This window comes from Rana temporaria, chromosome 9 (assembly GCF_905171775.1).
Source record: "Rana temporaria chromosome 9, aRanTem1.1, whole genome shotgun sequence".
NCBI lineage: Eukaryota > Metazoa > Chordata > Amphibia > Anura > Ranidae > Rana > Rana temporaria.
The window spans coordinates 124,267,940-124,286,596 of record NC_053497.1 but is presented as its reverse complement, the minus strand read 5'-3'; the positions used below and the strand labels follow the sequence as shown (position 1 = coordinate 124,286,596).

Genomic DNA, 18,657 nt, shown 5'->3' with positions numbered 1-18,657 from the left:
AGATCACTATTATTAACCTAAATCTAGCCACAGATGTGAAATAATTGTCACCTGATCAGAAACATTTATTTGTGTATGGACTTAATGCAGCCCTCTGCAGACATCCTGATCTGGAAGGTTGAAGTTGATTGTTGCCCCCTATCATTGGGGCCAATACTGTTGTATAAGCCATTTCACTGAGCCAAAATAATCTATTTAGACCATCTCAGTTTTTTAGACAAGTGAAATTTTCGCTAAATGTCTGTCAACGTTTCGAAAACGGTTGTACACAAGAAGAGCCCTTAGATGTTAGGTGCTTACTGGAGGATATGGTGTCCATGCAGCCCGTGCTGATGGACAGCACATGAAAGGAGGCGCAAAAACTATTCACTCTTGAGAAGAGGAGATTAAGGGGGGATATGATCAACATGTATAAATATATAAGGGGTCCATATAGTGAACTTGGTGTTGAGTTATTCACTTTATGGTCAACACAAAGGACAAGGGGGCACACTTTACGTCTAGAGGAAAAGAGATTTCACCTCCAAATACGGAAAGGTTTCTTCACAGTAATGCCGCGTACACACGGTCGTTTTTCGGCATGAAAAAAAACGAAGTTTTTAAAAATGTCATTTAAAATCATCGTGTGTGGGCTTCACAATGTTTTTTGGGTTGTAAAGAATCATCGTGTGTGGGCTAAAACAACGTTTTAAACCCGTGCATGCCCAGAAGCGAGTTATGAGACGGGAGCGCTCGTTCTGGTAAAACTACCATTCATAATGGAGTAAGCACATTCATCACGCTGCAACAGACAAAAAAGCGCAAATCGTCTTTTACTAACAAGGAATCAGCTAAAAGCAGCCCAAAGGCGAATAGAACTTCCCCTTCAGAGTGCCGTCATACGTGTTGTACGTCACTGCGCTTTGTTCATCATGTTTCAAAAACGATGGTGTGTGGGCAACATCGTTTTTAATGATGAAGTTGGAAAAACTTTGTTTTTTGGACATGCTGAAAAACTTCGTTTTTTTTAAATGTCGAAAAACGACCGTGTGTACATAAGAGCTGTGAAAATGTGGAATAGACTCCCTGCAGAGGTGGCTCTGGCCAGCTCAGTAGATTGCTTTAAGAAATCGCCTGGATACTTTCTTAATGTACATAATATAACTGAGTACTAACATTTATAGATAAAGTTGATCCAGGGAATCTCCGATTGCCTCTCGGGGGATCAGGAAGGAATTTTTTCCCCTGCTGTAGCAAATTGGATCGTGCTCGGCTGGGGTTTTTCGCCTTCCTCTGGATCAACTGTGGGTATAGAATTGGGTATATGGGATTGTATGATATTATTATTTCTATTTTTTTTTTTTTTTTTTTTATGGTTGAACTGGATGGACGTTTTTTTTTAAACTTACTATTTATGTAATAGGTCAAGATAAAGGAAAACTCATGACGCTGATGAATGAGTCCTTCTGTAGAGAGACCACGCATTATTAAAGATTATTAAAGGCTGCCACTCAACGTGGATGTTTAAAGTACATCTAAACCAAAAATCAAAAATGCAAAAAATTGTAGCCTACCAGTCCTTAGATGTGGTGGCTGAATACATTTTTAGATTTTTTTCTTATCTTTACATCTTGTTAACCTGCTAATTAACTTTCTGTCCTGAGGTAGCTACGCTCACTCAGTCCACTGTATATACGGAGAAGCAACGTTGTTACCCTAGGCTTCTCTCCTGATTTGGACTACAAACCTGTCTTCTTCTCTTCGCCTTCATATGGGGAATGGGACAATTTGTAGTTTGCTGAAGATAGCTTGGATGGAAAATAACATTGGGCCAAATTCTCAAAAGAGATACGCAGACTTAACTCCATTTTTCTAATTTTACACGGCGCGTATATTTGCGCGCGATCGTCAAAATGACTTAAGCAAAGATTTCTGTATTTTCAGCCGTACTTAAAGTAGTTACACCTGCGCATTCCCGGGCGCAAATTACGCTAGGCTCGCCGCTGTTTTTGATAGGCAAAGATGCAAATGAGGGAGTTAGGGCGATTCTCAGAATTAAGTGTGTGTGCCGTATTTTCCGCCCTGTGCGCACCTGTTAGTTTTTCTGACTAAATTTCCACATTATAAAACCAGCCCTAATTTTACACATGCTGTGGAAGGGTTTGCAGAAGGGAGTTACAGCTCTAGTTGTGAAGTTTGTTGTTGAAAAATGCCAGGACCAGCAATGATTTTGACGGCACTTGCTGCCTTACAGGCACAAAGGAGGAGGAGGGCACAGAGGAGGAGGATGAGGGCACAGGCGCGTGTTTATCGGCCACGCCGTGATATTTGGCAAATGCCAGTTTATGAGGTCATTGGCAACTACCGATTTGATAGGGAGGCCATCCTGGAGATTACCCAACTCCTTCATGAGGATCTAATCGCCCCAACCCTACGTTCCCATGCCCTGACACCTCTGGAAAAAGTTATGGCAACACTGCATTTTCTAGCGAGTGGCTCCTTCCAGCGAGCATCTGGAGGTGTGGCTGGGATGGTGCAGTCAACCATGAGTAAATGCCTACATCAGGTGGTCCCTGCCATACTGCGGCGCATGAGCCATCAGTTTGTCATGCCCACCCAGGAGGACCAGCGTGTGCAAGCAATGACAGACTTTTATAATATTGCTGGCTTTCCTAAGATCATCGGGGCGATTGACTGCACCCATGTGGCACTCCAGCCCCCCCATGATACTGAACACCTGTTCAGAAACAGGAAAGGCTGGCATTCAATCAATGTCCAGATGATTGTCGATGCACATGGCCTCATCTGGCACGTTTGTGCCAAGTTTCCCGGCTCGTGCCATGATAGTTTCATACTAAGGCAGACCAAGATCTACAGAGACTTGGAGATGAACGTGTATGGAGACAGCTGGCTGATTGGTGAGTGACATTGGTGTCAGGTATGCCCCCCCCATGATGGAGACATCACAAGGGGCACATGCATGACTAATATTCTCCTGTCTTTTCCCTTACAGGTGACTCAGGATATGCATTGGGACCCCACCTGATGACCCCCTTTCGGAACCCCCAAACACCCGGAGAACGAAAATACAATGAGGTGCACGTCCAGACCCGGGCTATAGTTGAGCGGACTTTTGGCATGCTAAAGTCACGATTCAGATGCCTGGACAAGACTGGGGGTACACTATTGTATTCCCCAGACTTTGTGTGCAAAATTATTGGTGCATGTTGCATACTGCACAATTTTGCATTAAGAAGGGGCATGCATGTGGAGATATCTCCTGACCTAACCCCCCACCCAGGCAACCCCCCCCCCCCCAAACCCCTCTACCCGGTCTGCTGAGGGCCAGGCTATCAGGAGACAACTGTCTGAAGGCATCTTTGCCCAGTAAATGCATCCTAATACAATTTTTGTTTTTGATTTGCCAAGACCAAATCACAGAGATTATGTGACCTTTAAATCTTTATTTTGCTAAATAAATGCACATTACTTATATGCCAAACAGAATGTTTATTTTGATTTACAAAACGCACATTAATTATCTCACAATGAGAATGCATGAATGCACGTCACTGTGGTCCCTAGCACAGACACATCACATGCACATAGAATTGGATTAGATCCAAGTACCCCCCCCTTTGGTACTTGGGAGCAGTAACGCCCCGCCACGGCTCCAATTATGTCACTGTGCATTCATACACCATTCAGGAACCTAGGATGACTTCTCCCTGGTCCTGGGGATCCCTACTCCACCAAAACTGAGGGTGACACCCTTATGTTTTCAGGAATGCCATCCCCCCACATTCACACATCATTCACACACATATACCAAATCATAAGTACAGTGTAAAAAAAAAAAAAAAAAGTACCCCTGCAACTTAAGGATGTTGCCGAGTGCTCCTTCTGGGCTGCCCACGGGCACGGGCACGGTCACGGGGACGGCCACGGCCAACTGGGGGATCTTCACGGGGGGGGGTCTGTGCAGGGGAGGGAGTATTTTCAGGGGGGGGGGACTGTGCAGGGGAGGGAGTATTTTCAGGGGAGGGGGACTGTGCAGGGGAGGGAGTATTTTGAGGGCGGGGGGACTGTACAGGGGAGGAAGCAGCCTCCCCTGGTGTCTGTCCTCCTGCTGGCCTTCCCTCCAAGGCAACGGCTATCCTTGTCAGACAGGAAGTTATGGCAGCCGTATTGGCCTGCACAGCCCGGGTATTGGCCTGCACAGCCTGGGTGAGGGCAGTCACCTCCTGGGCCACACCTGTTGTGGCGTTCCTCAGGTCCCACAAACAGGTGATGACCCCCACGGAGTTGGTGGCCACGTCACCCAGTGACTCCCTCATTGCACCCAGGCTGCGCTCCACCTTGCTGATAGTTTTTTGTATTGCAGACAGACTGCGGGTCTGCCGGACATTGTCCCTCAACAGACTGACCGGCAGACGCACCAACCCCCCCCCGTTTTCAGGGGTCGGCATCCTACTTGCCCCTGAGGCTTGTGGCCTTGGAGGAGGAGTTGGAGTGAGCCATGGGTGCTGCTGCATGTTGGAGGAGGGTTGGAAGGGGCGACCCATGATGGTGGCCTGACTTCTGGGCGCCTGTGGGGTTCCCTCAGGGGATGATTCAAAAGTCATATCTTGGCCCATCATTATTTCCTGCCCAATCAGAATATTGTCATCTTCCTCCCCCTCATCCTCCTCCCACTCAACATCCAAATTAGGGGAGTTGTGGGCACTCCCCTCCCATGGCGAATCCTGCCCTTCTTGGGACTCTGCATGAGCCTGTCTTGGGGGTGGTGCAGCAGCCTGCCCTGATGGGCCTGCAACCTCCTGACCTGATGGGCCAGCAACCTCCTGACCTGATGGGCCAGCAACCTCCTGACCTGATGGGGCTGCCACCTCCTGGGCTGATGGGGCTGCAACCTCCTGACCTGATGGGGCTGCCACCTCCTGGGCTGATGGGCCTGCAACCTCCTGACCTGATGGGGCTGCCACCTCCTGGGCTGATGGGGCTGCCACCTCCTGGCCATCTGGGGAGGACACAAAACAATCACAGGTTGTTGGATCCATACACTTGGCACATCTTCCCTTCCCCCACCCACACATGCTAATCACCAGATAGAAATTCCAAAAAATTACCTGTCCTCATAAGAGGATCATTGTCAAAGCCAGGCAGGCCCACCACCTGCTGTGGGTGGAAACACTGGGCCACTGCCCATTCCTCCTCACTCATCCTGACTGGGCAGGGTCCCCCTCCTCCAGTGCCCCTGGTATGGGCATGCAGCGTTGCCAGCTTGTTCCGGGACACGCTCCTCAAGTCATTTATTTTTTTTTGAACTCCAGCGATGGTCCTGGTCTCCCCCCCCCCCGCCGCATTGATCCGATCGGTGATCTTTTGAAGGATCTCCTTCCTCCTGGCCGGGGTGGTGGTGTGGCTCTCAGGGCCATGGAGAAATCGCCCAAATTTAATGACGCCCTGAGCAAGTATATGCTTCTCTGCCGGTGAAAAATTTAGCTTCCTGCGCTTGGGAGCCATGACAGACAACACCCAGCAACAGGGAACTCAGCCAACAAACAAACAACAATACACACACACACCAAAGAAAATACAAACAAGCCAAAATAAAAAATAGACAGACAGCTACTATTAATTCGAAAACAAACAGGCAAAAAAGGAAAACAAAAAATATAAACAAAACCAAAAAAATACTATTAGGAAAAACAAACAGGCAAACAATCAAAACAAAAAACAAATTATCAAAAACAAACACCAACTATACCCTCCAACTCCACAAACACTTTTCTCACAAAACAATCTTACCAACAAACACTGACAAACGTTCAAAGCAGAAGCAACTTGCTTTAGGAAGGGAACACAGGGAAATACTTTTGCAATTGAAGTGTGTTTGACTGGGGCTATTTAGACACAGGGCGATCTTCAAACTAAGTACGCTTGGCCTTTTACCTATCTCACTGATTGCGCTGACCAAAGTTCTGCACATGCGCATTGAGGTCCAGATTCGTGCGCGCATGCGCAGTACGGCCGGCACTTCATTTGCATGGGGTCACGGCTCATTACAATGAAGCACGCCCACTTCATTCCCACTTGCCATAACCACGCCTTAGGCATTGAAACTTAAGTTAAGGATGGCGCAGTTTTGTGCGCAAATGCACTGAGAATACGGTAGTTACGACACCAACTTAGGGCGCCGTAACTTAAATGACATAAGTTAGATAATCCTAAATTTAGACATGGTTTTGAGAATTTGGCCCATTGTTTGTAATTTCAGTTCAGCTCATGAGAAGTGACAAGGACATTGCATTTCTAGCAAGATCAATAAGTACTTGCTGAAAATGTACTTAACCTGAAAAATATAATGACTGGTAATCTGCTATGTATTACATTTTTATTCTTAGGTTTAAATGCCCTTTAAGTTGGGCTTTAGTCAGGTAGCACCATGAAATGAATAAATGCAAATAAATATAGCGATAGCCATAAACTGCATAGGACTCAAATGCTTCTTTGGCAAGTTAATGTCTGCCACTGAATGAACTAATATAGATGAACTGTCCCTAAAAAACTGATAATGCTAACATAAGTCTTCTCCTTGGTGGAACAAGAATCTCAAATACATCCCTGAAGCTTATGAAGGGTTTTGGATGAAACTGAATTTTATCCGATTTACTAAAAGCTTGCAAGAAGTCACAATTGTTTAATGACTATGCAACACCATAACTTTTAGTTAGTATTTAAGTTGGTGGTCTCTGCGACTTGTAGGGAAATTCATAGCCTGTGTTGAGAAGTTACTCATGTAGGAAAAGTATCAACGATTTTAGCTATGCAACATTTTCCATGTACACTGCCTGTTTTAGAACTTTCTGTTGCATTCTTTATAATATTCTGCATTAGTAAAAGTGAAGCGCCAGACAAAATTTTTTGTTTTAGATATGGGTAGAGTAGAAAAGAATTAGAACCTCTGCCAGATTTTTACTGCTAACTGCATGCTCGTTCAGTATAGGAACAGCAAGTAAAGATACTGTAATTGGCAAGGAAAAAGGAAGCAAAACTGACTGCTTTTCCAAGACATCTGTCAGAGTTAAAATGTGGCATATATAGATCATATTTGGATCTATATATGCCACATTTTAACTCCATGTCCATACCATTAGTGCATATATGGATGGTCATGTCCATGTAACACATGCACCTATGAATGATCCGAACGACAATCAATGTTCATTTTATGAATTATTGTGTATTTGTTGCAGTTTTTTTCATTTCTCGATTTTTTTTGAACTTTGTATAATAAACATTTAATACTTTTTAACCTACAATGGTTGTATAATTTATGCCTATAAAGTCCCGCCCTTGAGGGGAAACTTTGCATTTTGTGTTAGTTAGGGATGTTGGCTAGGTCACAACAGACATCATTTACAAACCTCCACCCCTTTGATATTTATGGTTAGAAATTAGAAACCTGACAGAGGTTTTAATCCTTCCTCACTCTATTAAAAAAGGTTTTGGCTTAAAGGGGTTGTAAAGGTTTGTTTTTTATTTTCTAAATAGGTTCCTTTAAGCTAGTGCATTGTTGGTTCACTTACCTTTTCCTTCGATTTCCCTTCTAAATGTTTTTTTCTGTCTGAATTTCTCACTTCCTGTTTCTCCTCAGTAAGCTTGCCCCCATCATCCGAGCCGTTCTGGCTGGGGGTTAGCCAGCCAGAACAGCTTACTGAGGAGGAACAGGAAGTCAGAAATTCAGACAAAGATAACAAAGAAAAAAAAAAATTCGAAGGGAAATCGAAGGAAAAGGTAAGTGAACAAACAATGCACTAGCTTAAAGGAACCTATTTAGAAAATAAAAAACGAACCTTTACAACCCCTTTAAGTTCCATCATGAGAAAGTCTTAAGAAATCATTAAAATCAAAGCCAGAATAGAAGAATTTCTTTATGGATTTTTGAGACATTTCAGAATTCAAACAAATTCAGAGATTCTAAAAAAAATGCATTCAGAGGTTTTGACATTTTTAAAACTATTACAGTTGAAGCAAGGCGTCTAGATAGCTACAATGGGCCAGATTCATGAAGACTTACGACGGGCGTATCAGTAGATACGCCGTCGTAAGTCCGAATCCCCGCCATCGTATATTTAGGCGTATTCTCAAACTGAGATACGCTTAAATATTGCTAAGATACGACAGGCGTAAGTCTCCTACGCCGTCGTATCTTAGCTGCCTATTTACGCTGGGCGCTATTGGCGTGTACGCTGATTTACGCCTAGAATATGTAAATCAGCTAGATACGCCTATTCACGAATGTACGCCCGGCCGTCGCAGTAAAGATACGCCGTTTACGTGAGGCGTTTTCAGGCGTAAAGATAAACCACCAAAAAGATGGCGCAGCCAATGTTAAGTATGGATATCGGGACCGCGTAAAATTTTTCACGTTTTACGTTGTTTGCGTAAGTCGTCCGTGAATGGGGCTGGGCGTAAGTTACGTTCACGTCAAAACAAATGAGCCTTTTGCGGCGCAATTTGGAGCATGCGCACTGGGATACGTCCACGGACGGCGCATGCGCCGTTAGTAAAAAACGTCATTTACGTGGGGTCACAATGAATTTTCATACAATACGCCCACATCTTCCACATTTGAATTAGGCGGGCTTACGCCCGCCTAATTCAATACAGGACCTGCTGCTCTAACTTACGGCGGCGTAGTGTATCTGATATACGCTAAGCCCGCCTAAATCTCTCTGAATCTAGCTAAATATGTTTTTGAAAACACTAACAATATTTTTTAACATCTAACATGCAGTTCTTACTGGATTTGTTCAGACTTATATTTAAAACGTTTTGGAGTACTAAGCAAATTTTAAAGAATTCTAACAGAAATTCTACATAATTATCAAAGGAATTCAATTTGGCATTGTTAACAATTCATCTAAAATTTTGAAATTTCATACAGGAGTTTTTAAATTCTAGCAGAATACTACAAAGAATCATCACAAGCTAGAACATTCTAGACTACATCAGACTCTTCTATCTATTCTTTGGGGTACCTTCTTTCTTCTCTGTCTTCAGGATGTAAGTAAAGGCTGAAGTCTGAACACCTCGATCCACTGATGACCAGAAGGTAAAAAAATATAAACCATTAGGCTTAATCTAAAAAGGCACAGCCTAGCTATTCTAAAGGAAACTTCTAATGTGGATTTAAAGAGAACTATGCAATTTCTAGTACATTTTATTTTTGACAAATATTCCAAAATGTTACAAACTATTTTTATTTTCTATCCATATTTTTTCACAAACTGATGGTCCCGAAACATGGTGAATATAATCCTTAAATTCTCAGAAGCAATCTGGTGCTGTCACTTGTGATTTTATATTGTTTTAAGTGATGTTAAACTTTGCTTTTTTTTTTTTAAATAACAAACAAGTTATACTTACCCGCTCTGTGTAATGGTTTCGCACACAGCAGCCCCAATTCTCCCTTTCGGTGGTCCCGAACCGATCCTGGCTACTCCTACCTCCGAGTCCCCACTGTAGCAAGCTGTTTGTAAGGGGGGTACTCAAGTGGGCTTGCTCTATTGTCATAGGATTTCATTTGATTGACAGCAGCAGGAGCCAATTGCTCCCGCTACTATCAATCTGCACTGTGAGGAGGGAGAGACCCGCTGCTCTCATGAACAGGGCTGGATTAAGATAGAGCTCAGGTAAGTATGAGGGGGGCATCTTCATTACAAAAGGTGTTTTACCTTGATGCTGAGAATGCTTAAAGCAGTGGTTCTCAACCTGGGGGTCAAATGACGATTTGCCAGGGTTCCCTGAGTCATGGGCTGTTCCTGAAGCCCACACAACTCTCCCAGCCTTCTACCAGCACTGCCACTCATCCCATCCCCCCACCAAGGAGTAAGGAATAAAAATAGAGCATACATGAAAGGGAGAGGAAAAGAGGGGGGAGGAACAAAGAAAAAGAGAGAGAAAGATTAAGAGAAAAAACAAGAAAGATGGCTAGAGAGAGGGATGGGGGGGGGGGCAGGAAATTAGAATAGAGAGGATTAAAAGGAGAACAAAGAGAGAGAGTGGTACATCCCAAAATGTACCATTAGGGGTTTTAATACTGTAGGAGTGGAAGTGACTCGGGGAGCACTTAATGTGCATGGGTTAGGAGCCCAAATTACTTGTCTTGCCCCGGGTGCCGACAACCCACGCTACAAAAATAATTTTATTGTTAGGGGTCCCCACAACTTGGGAAATTTTATCAAGGGGTCACAGCACTATAAAGGTTGAGAGCCACTGGCTTAAAGGCTTTAAAACCACTTTGAAGGTCCATGCACATACGGTGACTGAAAAAATGCCAGAATCTTTGGAAGAATAAAAATTCTCATAGTGGCCCGTATTGCACAAAAGTTTATGGGCATTTGCTTTTATAAGCGTTTTTTCGAAAACATTCCCCTCTGCTAATTTTTCACTGTAATCAATGTACACTTGAAAATGCCAAACACTTCATGTGGCACAAATGTCAAGCATTTTTTTTTTTTTGCCCGAAAGCTTCTCTCATAAATGCGATTCTGATGGGGTTTTTTTTCTGCCTGAAAACTCTTCTCTGAAAATATGCCTGTAAACTCACAAATGTATGGAAAAATAGACTAACAGACCTGCTTATACAGGCTGAAGAAAGAAAATACCAAAAGCCTATATAAGCAGCATGTTTATGCCCAGTGCGCGTGAACCCTATGAGTGCACACTGCTGTATATCTTAAAGGATCAGTTGATCCAAAAGTGCCCCGAACCAAGCCTGATCTAAAATATTTTGAGCAGTCCAACAGTGAGATCTTACTATCATAATTACAAACACTGCATGGGTATTTTGGGTGTTCACATCCACCGTTGAATCTTCTAGCTTAGCTTTTCTCAACCATTTTAACACAGAGGAACCCTTGAAATAATTTTCCGGTCTCAGGGAACTCCTGATAAAATTGACTATATCTACAACTCATGATACATTAGAGCAGGGGTCTCCAAACTACGGCCCCCCAGTTGTTCCGGAACTAGTCATGTCTGTGGATGTCAGAGTTTTACAATGCCTCATGGGTTGTGTAGTTCCGAAACAGCTGAAGGGCCGTAGTTTGGAGATCCCTGCATTAGAGTGATACTCAGTTGGAAGAATGCTTCTTACACCTATGGTCAATAACCCTCTTCAGATAGTTAAAAAGATCAATGGTGTCAGTGGGAACTAATCTAAACGGCAGAAATCGCTTATTAGCGAATATTCATCTCACTCCTGATCCTACCTACAGGACATTGCTCAAAGAAACCCTAGCAACCTCTGTAGGATCCCTAGGGTTTATAGGAACCCTAGTTGAGAAACCCTGTTCTAGCTCCCCTAAGTGGGTACAGCAGGTGTGAAGACCCAGGATTTCACCAATCAAGTGCCTAAAACATAGGAAACTGGCTGGTGGTTTAAACTCTGTATCTGCAATATCAATTTCGGGTTACCTGACCCTTAAACAGCAGCCAAATTGAGCAAGGTAATTACTGTTTAAACTTTGTAAAAAAATATGTATAAAATGTAGTAGAAAGTGCAGTATAGAAACAAAGAGAAACCTTCCTAATTACACAATAGGATGTAAAAAAAAAAAAATGTAATCATACTTACCTAGGTGAATGCAGCATCGGTCTGATGCTGCATCTGTCCCCCGCCGGCTCTAAAGCTAAGAACCAATCAAACACCACCAATCGCTCGGTTATCACAGCTCCCTGAGCAGAGAGCTGCTGACTGTCAGTCACTGACTCACTGCTCTGCCCCACCCGTTAACTGGAGCGCTGGGCTGCAGAGGGGGCCGGAACGGCCTGCTGAGAGTCTGAGCTGGGTGCCGATCCAGGCATGTGGGCGGATCCGGACCATATAGTCGCGATCTTTCCCGAGCCTGGACCTGCTGAGCCCACTGCCTGCTGAAAATGGGTCACAGGAGAGCAGAACGAACCGCCCTCCTGTGATCCACAGGAGAAGTACAGCCAAACTTTCTTCATGGCAAAAGGGCTCAAGTCACTAAAACTACATAACCAGTATACGATTAGCAGTAAAATAACGCATATTGTTTTTTTTAAATGGTATTAGCAATTCAACAAAAAAAAAAAATCTAAAATGACGCATATGTGTTAAATTTATTTTGGAATATTGAACGCTTTTTTTGCACCTAATTTTATCACAGGCTCGCACGGAAAGTGAAACATTTAGCAGTGCTATTCCTGGCACTGGGGATCTCCTATAATTCATACCAGGCCCTTCAGGTCTGGTATGACTTAAGCAGGACATGAAAACAAAACAAAAAAATGGCTTAAGGTTCCCCCAAAAATCCATACCAGCCCCCCATCCAAGCATGCAGACTGACTTGCCCCTCCCGAACCATATCAGGCCACATGCTCCGAGTCCTTGCACTGCATCACAACTAATTGTGCTCTCCCAGTCTGAGTGCTCCTGTATATGCAAGAGACGGATAGATGACAAATTTGAGGCACCGATACTGCATGTATTTAAAAAATAGATTTGAGGATGTAGCAATGAATACAGAGCTGCCTTAATTTGTGTCTTTTGTATCGGCCTGGAGCTCTGCTTTAAGTTTTGGTGGACTATGACTTTTATATTTGAAGTTAGGCTGGAAATCCCTTTTAAAATGCATAGAGATTCTTACTGCTTTTAAAAATTGACTGTGTTTTGGCAAAGAATTAAAAAGCCATGAATCTGTGACTTCTTGTAGCAGCCCTTTTTACCCTTTGATGAATTACTTTGTAATTTCCTTTTGCACGGACAGGGCGAGCGTTAGAGCCAACAAAACTTCAGAATTGTTTGGCATAAGTACAGCACTTTGATGCATGGGAAAGTCTTTGAAGTAATTACTCCATTGGAAAGATGGGGTTTGGTGAAAGCTCTCATTTGTCCTGCTTAGCATGGCCTGAAGTCTATACTGCTAATTCTTAGGCTGTTTAGCTTGTTTAAGATTTTAATCTATTTAGATAACCCTTAAAAAAAGTTATAGAGGCACTCCAGTATCTACTTTATGTTAAATGTAGATCTAAACCAATTACTGAAATCTACAAAAAAACTTTACCATGTCAATGTAATTTCAAAGGGACAGATCCACAAAGAACTTACGGCGGCGTATCTATTGATACCCCGCCGTAAGTTCTACGATGCGCCGTTGTATCTTTGTTTTGTATCCACAAAACAAGATATGCCTGAATGTGGGCTAGGTAAAAAGTGTAAATTACGTGGGGTCATACCAGATTACCATACAACACGCCCACTCCAAGCCTACTTTGAATTACGCGGGCTTACGCCGACAGATTTACGTTACGCCGGCCCGCATATGGGAGCAAGTTCTTTGAGGATACCCTAGGAGCCACTCTGATTTACGGCGGCGTAGCGCATATGAGATGCGCTACGCCTGCCTAAATATACGCCCGTTTTTGTGGATCTGGCCCAAAGCGTTCAATCTAGCTAAAATTGCATTTAATCCTTATCCTACAATCCGCTGACTGCAACTAGGATGATCCAAGTCTGAGGCCCCGTACACACGACCAGTTTCCTCGGCAGAATTCAGCTTCCGACCGAGTTTCTGGCTGAATTCTGCCGAGAAACCCGGCCGTGTGTACACTTTCGGCCGAGGAAGCCGACGAGGACCTCGGCGAGGAAATAGAGAACATGTTCTCTATTTCCTCGTTGTTCTATGGGAGCTCTCGGCCCGCCGAGGTCCTCTGAACTGGCCGAGGAACTCGATGTGTTTGGCACGTCGAGTTCCTCGGCCGTGTGTACGGGGCCTGACACCTTCTCTTCTGGTGATTCCATAGACTTTTAGGTCATGTCCACAATCAGCAGTGTAAAAAACTAGTCACACATTCCGAAACCGATATGACACCAGTATTTGCAGCCAGTGAATTGGCTTTAATGCAATTGACCAGAGTAATTCAAGTTCCCTAAACTTCAGGATTTATATCTCTAGGAAAGTAAATCTCTTCTTTAATACTATTCTACAGCAGTTTAGTTCTGTTAATCTTGTGGCATCCTAAAATCTCTTCAGACGTACTAAGGTGTGAAGACAACAAAAGGATGGCGTCAGCAGTGGTGGACGCAACTTAGGGGTTGGGGTTACTCCTGTTCATTGTAACTGAACAAACCTTGGGTGATGTCAAGCACAAGTGTCACTTGAGTGGTGGTTAGTTCAGTTGTTTGAGTTGGTCTGGCTGTGGTGACCTCTGGCCTTGCTGTCTCAGAGACTAGTGAAACACAAAACACAGAACAATGTCTATTGACTAATTTGAAAGATTTTCTTTTGGCCATCGAAGAGCCAAGAAATTTTACTCCTACAAATTCAAATAGTTAAAGACACACAGCATATACAACAAATGTTTGCAATACTGTGATTAACTAACAAACACCCAGTCTTAAGACATTTATCATTCTTAAATTCATTGTTGTCTTAACACATGAACATCAACTTTATGACTGGCAGAAGCACAAGTTAAAGTAATATGCATCAAAGTACCAAGTCCTTATTTATAATGAAGAATCTGTGAAATATGGGAAAATCCTTGGTTTAGGATAAAGCTGGCTAATTATTAAACCCAGAATTTTGTTCTTTAAAGTGGAGGTTCCACCTATCTAACAACTTAACCTTAAACACAAGGGCACAGTTAGCCTAAAAACCGTTCGCCAAACAAACATTTTTAAAATGTTTGTTTACCTTTCTTTATGGTCTGTGAAGCAGGGACTTCCTGGTCTGTCTGAGTGGGGCTGGGCGTGTCTATTTCTTTCCAGCATAGGGCTTCAGAATGCCAGGAGCTAAGATGGAAACGTCCATTGCTGTATTTTATAAAGTTTACTTTCTGATGAATTAAGAATGCTGGCGCCTAGATTCCTGGGACGGGTGAGTACATTATTGTACATGTACTAAGCGGGAGAAAGGATTTTTTTTTTTTAAATGAATTTCGGGGGAACCACCCCTTTAAAGCCCGAGCATAATAATCGCAACAATGCAAAGTCAAAAACTGTAGTTACTTTTATCTATCACAAGGTGGCGTTGTAGAGCCAATAATAAACACACTACGCCAATTCACCAAGAAGCAACTAACAGATACAAAACTGTCACAATAAAAAGGAAAACAGTGAATAGTATAAACTGGTGCCATATAAATATAAATGCATTATTGTTCTTTTTAAAAAGAAATGCTTATTTTTACACTACTTCTGTCATGCCGGCGGCTTTCTATGCAAAGCAGAAGACAGATTCAGAAACACTGTTTATAGAAATAACCTTGGCCTCTGTTACTCGCAATGAAATGAACAGTTATTTATGTTTGAAAACCTCAGTCCCAGATGTCAACGTGCCATTGTTCTGAATACCCAAATGTACATGTGCCATTGAGAGTTGAATTGCAGACATTGCTGTTGCTCCTGGACCCTGAATACCATGGGGCCACCATTCCACGGTATGCACTGTCATTGTGCCATTGTTCTGAGATCCTTAGTGTCAGCATGGTATTATTTTGCAATTGCAGCTGTTGTGTGCTAATATTGTGAAATACTAAATGTGAAATGTATGTCTTTCTGATTATAGAACCTGTGTTACAATGCCAAAATTACACACCAGTCTTAAAATTGCAAACATTCCTTGCCCATTTTTCATGTTCCAAGAGCTTTTCTCGGTTTCAGGTTCTTAAACCAAGCTGAGGGTCTCACATACACACACACACACACACATCTAGGAGCGCACACACCAAAAAAAAACAAGCCGCTGACCACAGTGAGCATTCTATGAGGATGCAGGGAGGTGAGAAGAGGGAGAGAGATGAGATCACGGAGATGGGATGGAAAGGACAAGACAAGGACATTCCAGGGATCTACTCACTGCCGAGAGCGGAACCTGATGCTGCACCTGGAAGAGAAAATAAGGAGTTAGCCTGAGGAACTACGTGACCAAAAATGTTGTAAGTAAAGGAAAAAATAATCTTCAGAAGGAGCGCCACTCTTCAAAGTGCTTTGTTTCTTTCATCATAGCTAAAACCTGAACAAAGTTTACGTTAATTAGTCAAATTACTGCAGAACCATACTATAGCAAATTAGATATGCTAAATTTGATCACATCCAAAACGTTCAATACTTCTAACGACAAGAAAAACTTTTACTCTACAAAGTAGCTGTACTGAAGTTTTTTTTTAATAAAAAAATAAATAAAATGTCCATGTGCTTTCTCTGTTCCCCTGCTTGAAGACCTTGAACATTGCCGCATTGATAGATATGAGCAGAAAACAAAGGATTTCTGAATCCAGACTACCGGTTAACTGCAAAAGAGGCCAACCAGTTCAGAGTGGGAGGCTTCCTACCAAGGCATATGTGGACAGATTTCCTATTTACTGCCTAAAAATGTAAAACCTCCTTAAAATAAACATGGCACAAACCTTGGCTATGCAAACTAAACACGTTTTAATCATGCAAAGCAGTGAAAACCACATGTAAATATGACCAGTATGCTCTTCTTGTATTGGAGAGCATTTCATTCAGATTCTCCAGTCTCCTCCAAAAACCCAAAACACCGGCATTTTAAATTGTTCCTTAGAAAACTGGTCCTAAATGTGTTGATATGTGGTAGGGACATTAAGCTGAAAGTACCTCCTGGGTGGAGATTTTAACAAGGACTGGGAACTTAACATGAGGTGGAGGAGAGAACCAACCAACTATACCGTTCATGGAAATGACAGAGATGTCAACCGTGCCACAATAATTGGTGGGCAAGATGAACACTTACGTTCCTATAGGACATTTTACACACCTGGATCACCTATGTTCCTATAGGACATTTTACACACCTGGATCACCTATGTTCCTATAGAACATTTTACACACCTGGATCACCTATGTTCCTATAGGACATTTTAACATAGCTGGAGCACCTACAATCCTATAGGACATTTTAACACAGCTGGAGCACCTACGTTCCTATAAGACATTTTAACACACCTGGACCACCTACATTCCTGTAGGACATTTTAACAGACCCGGAGCACCTATGTTCCTATAGGACGTTTTAACAGAGCTGGAACACCTACAATCCTATAGGATATTTTAACACACCTGGAGCACCTAAGTTTCTATAGGACACTCTAACAGACCTAGAGTACCTATGTTCCTATAGGACAGTTTAACAGACCCGGAGCACCTATGTTCCTATAGGACAGTTTATTTTAACACATCTGAAAGCAATGGCTGAAGGTAGCTATATAATGCCCAGCAAAAGTCACCCACTCTGATCAAAGTCTGAAAAGTGAAATATCTCCACTCTGCATACTTATTAGCACTGGCCCGGGGGCGAATCCCCCCGGTCCCCCAGCTCAGTTCTCCACTGTGAGGACTGATAGATCTGTTTCTATGCACTCTGTAAAGCACTATATAGTAAGAAATAATAATCTGTACAGCAAAGTTACATAAATGTCAGATATCTAGTCTCTTTTTTGCTAGTATCAGTAATTCCACCTATAACATAGAGTATTAGTAAATGTTATAAGGAACTATTTCAAATAAAGTAACCTTTTGTCTACGGCTTACTAGTCCTTTAAATCTTACCCGGGGAAGGGGCAAGACAGAGGATGGAGAGTTTTAAAAAATACAGAGAACAAGGATCTCAGTCTAAGCCCTGCGTCTCTTTGTCAGGTCCTTTGAAGGGATACAGACGGCCGGCTCAATCTGACAAGCTTGTTCCCTTTGAAATCCTCCTTCTCTCCGCAGTATCGGTGACACCCCAGTCACAGTCCTCTGAATGCTTCAGTTTTAGCTTTGATCAATTTAAAGTACAGATGTTTAAAGCAAGAATGAGAGGAAGAAGAGAGAGGGGGGAAAAAACAGAGGTCTCTTTGGAAAACTCCAAGAGGACATCATCTCTGAAGTGATTGTATTTTGTGCATCTAGTGAATGTTTAACAAGATAATCTGTCTGTAATTTTCCTCTGCTTGACACAACATCTTATGCGTGCTCACTTATCAGCCTCTAAATGAGTACGGGAGAATGCAAGATGCCCTCAAAGCAACCATGTAGGTAGAAAAAAAATAAAAAATGATATCAGTACGTCTTGTATTGGATGACTGTTGTTCTACCTGGTGCCCCGGGATCTCTCAGGCCCCGTACACACGACCGAGGAACTCGAAGTGCCAAACACATCGAGTTCCTCGTCGAGTTCAGTGTGGAAGCCGCCGAGGAGCTCGGCGGGCCGACTTTCCTGAGGCCCCGTACACACGACCGAGTATCTCGGCAGAATTCAGCCAGAAACTCGGTCGGAGCTGGATTCTGCCGAGAAACCCGGTCGTGTGTACACTTTTCAGCGAGGAACCCGTCGAGGAACTCGTCGGGCCGAAAAGAGAACATGTTCTCTATTTCCTCGTTGTTCAATGAGGAAAGTCGGCCCGCCGAGCTCCTCGGCGGCTTCCACACTGAACTCGACGAGGAACTCGATGTGTTTGGCACGTCGAGTTCCTCGGTCGTGTGTACGGGGCCTCATTGAACAACGAGGAAATAGAAAACATGTTCTCTTTTCGGCCCGACGAGTTCCTCGACAGGTTCCTCGCTGAAAAGTGTACACACGACCGAGTTTCTCGGCAGAATCCAGCTCCGACCGAGTTTCTGGCTGAATTCTGCCGAGA

General features: G+C 43.2%; 1 protein-coding gene across 5 annotated transcripts in view; it reads right to left on the bottom strand.

Moving 5' to 3' along the window:
• NTNG2 (netrin G2) overlaps positions 1 to 18,657 on the bottom strand; it is a 188,140-nt gene that overhangs the window by 47,503 nt on the left and 121,980 nt on the right. For 3 of the 5 annotated variants that reach the window (XM_040324411.1, XM_040324412.1, XM_040324414.1), the window contains 3 exons: positions 15,876 to 15,902; positions 14,146 to 14,244; positions 9,027 to 9,086 (listed from right to left, as the gene is read on the bottom strand). In XM_040324411.1, the coding sequence (XP_040180345.1) occupies positions 9,027 to 9,086; positions 14,146 to 14,244; positions 15,876 to 15,902 (186 nt within the window). The remainder of the gene's footprint in view (positions 1 to 9,026; positions 9,087 to 14,145; positions 14,245 to 15,875; positions 15,903 to 18,657) is intronic. The other 2 variants (XM_040324413.1, XM_040324415.1) reach the window with 2 other exon arrangements.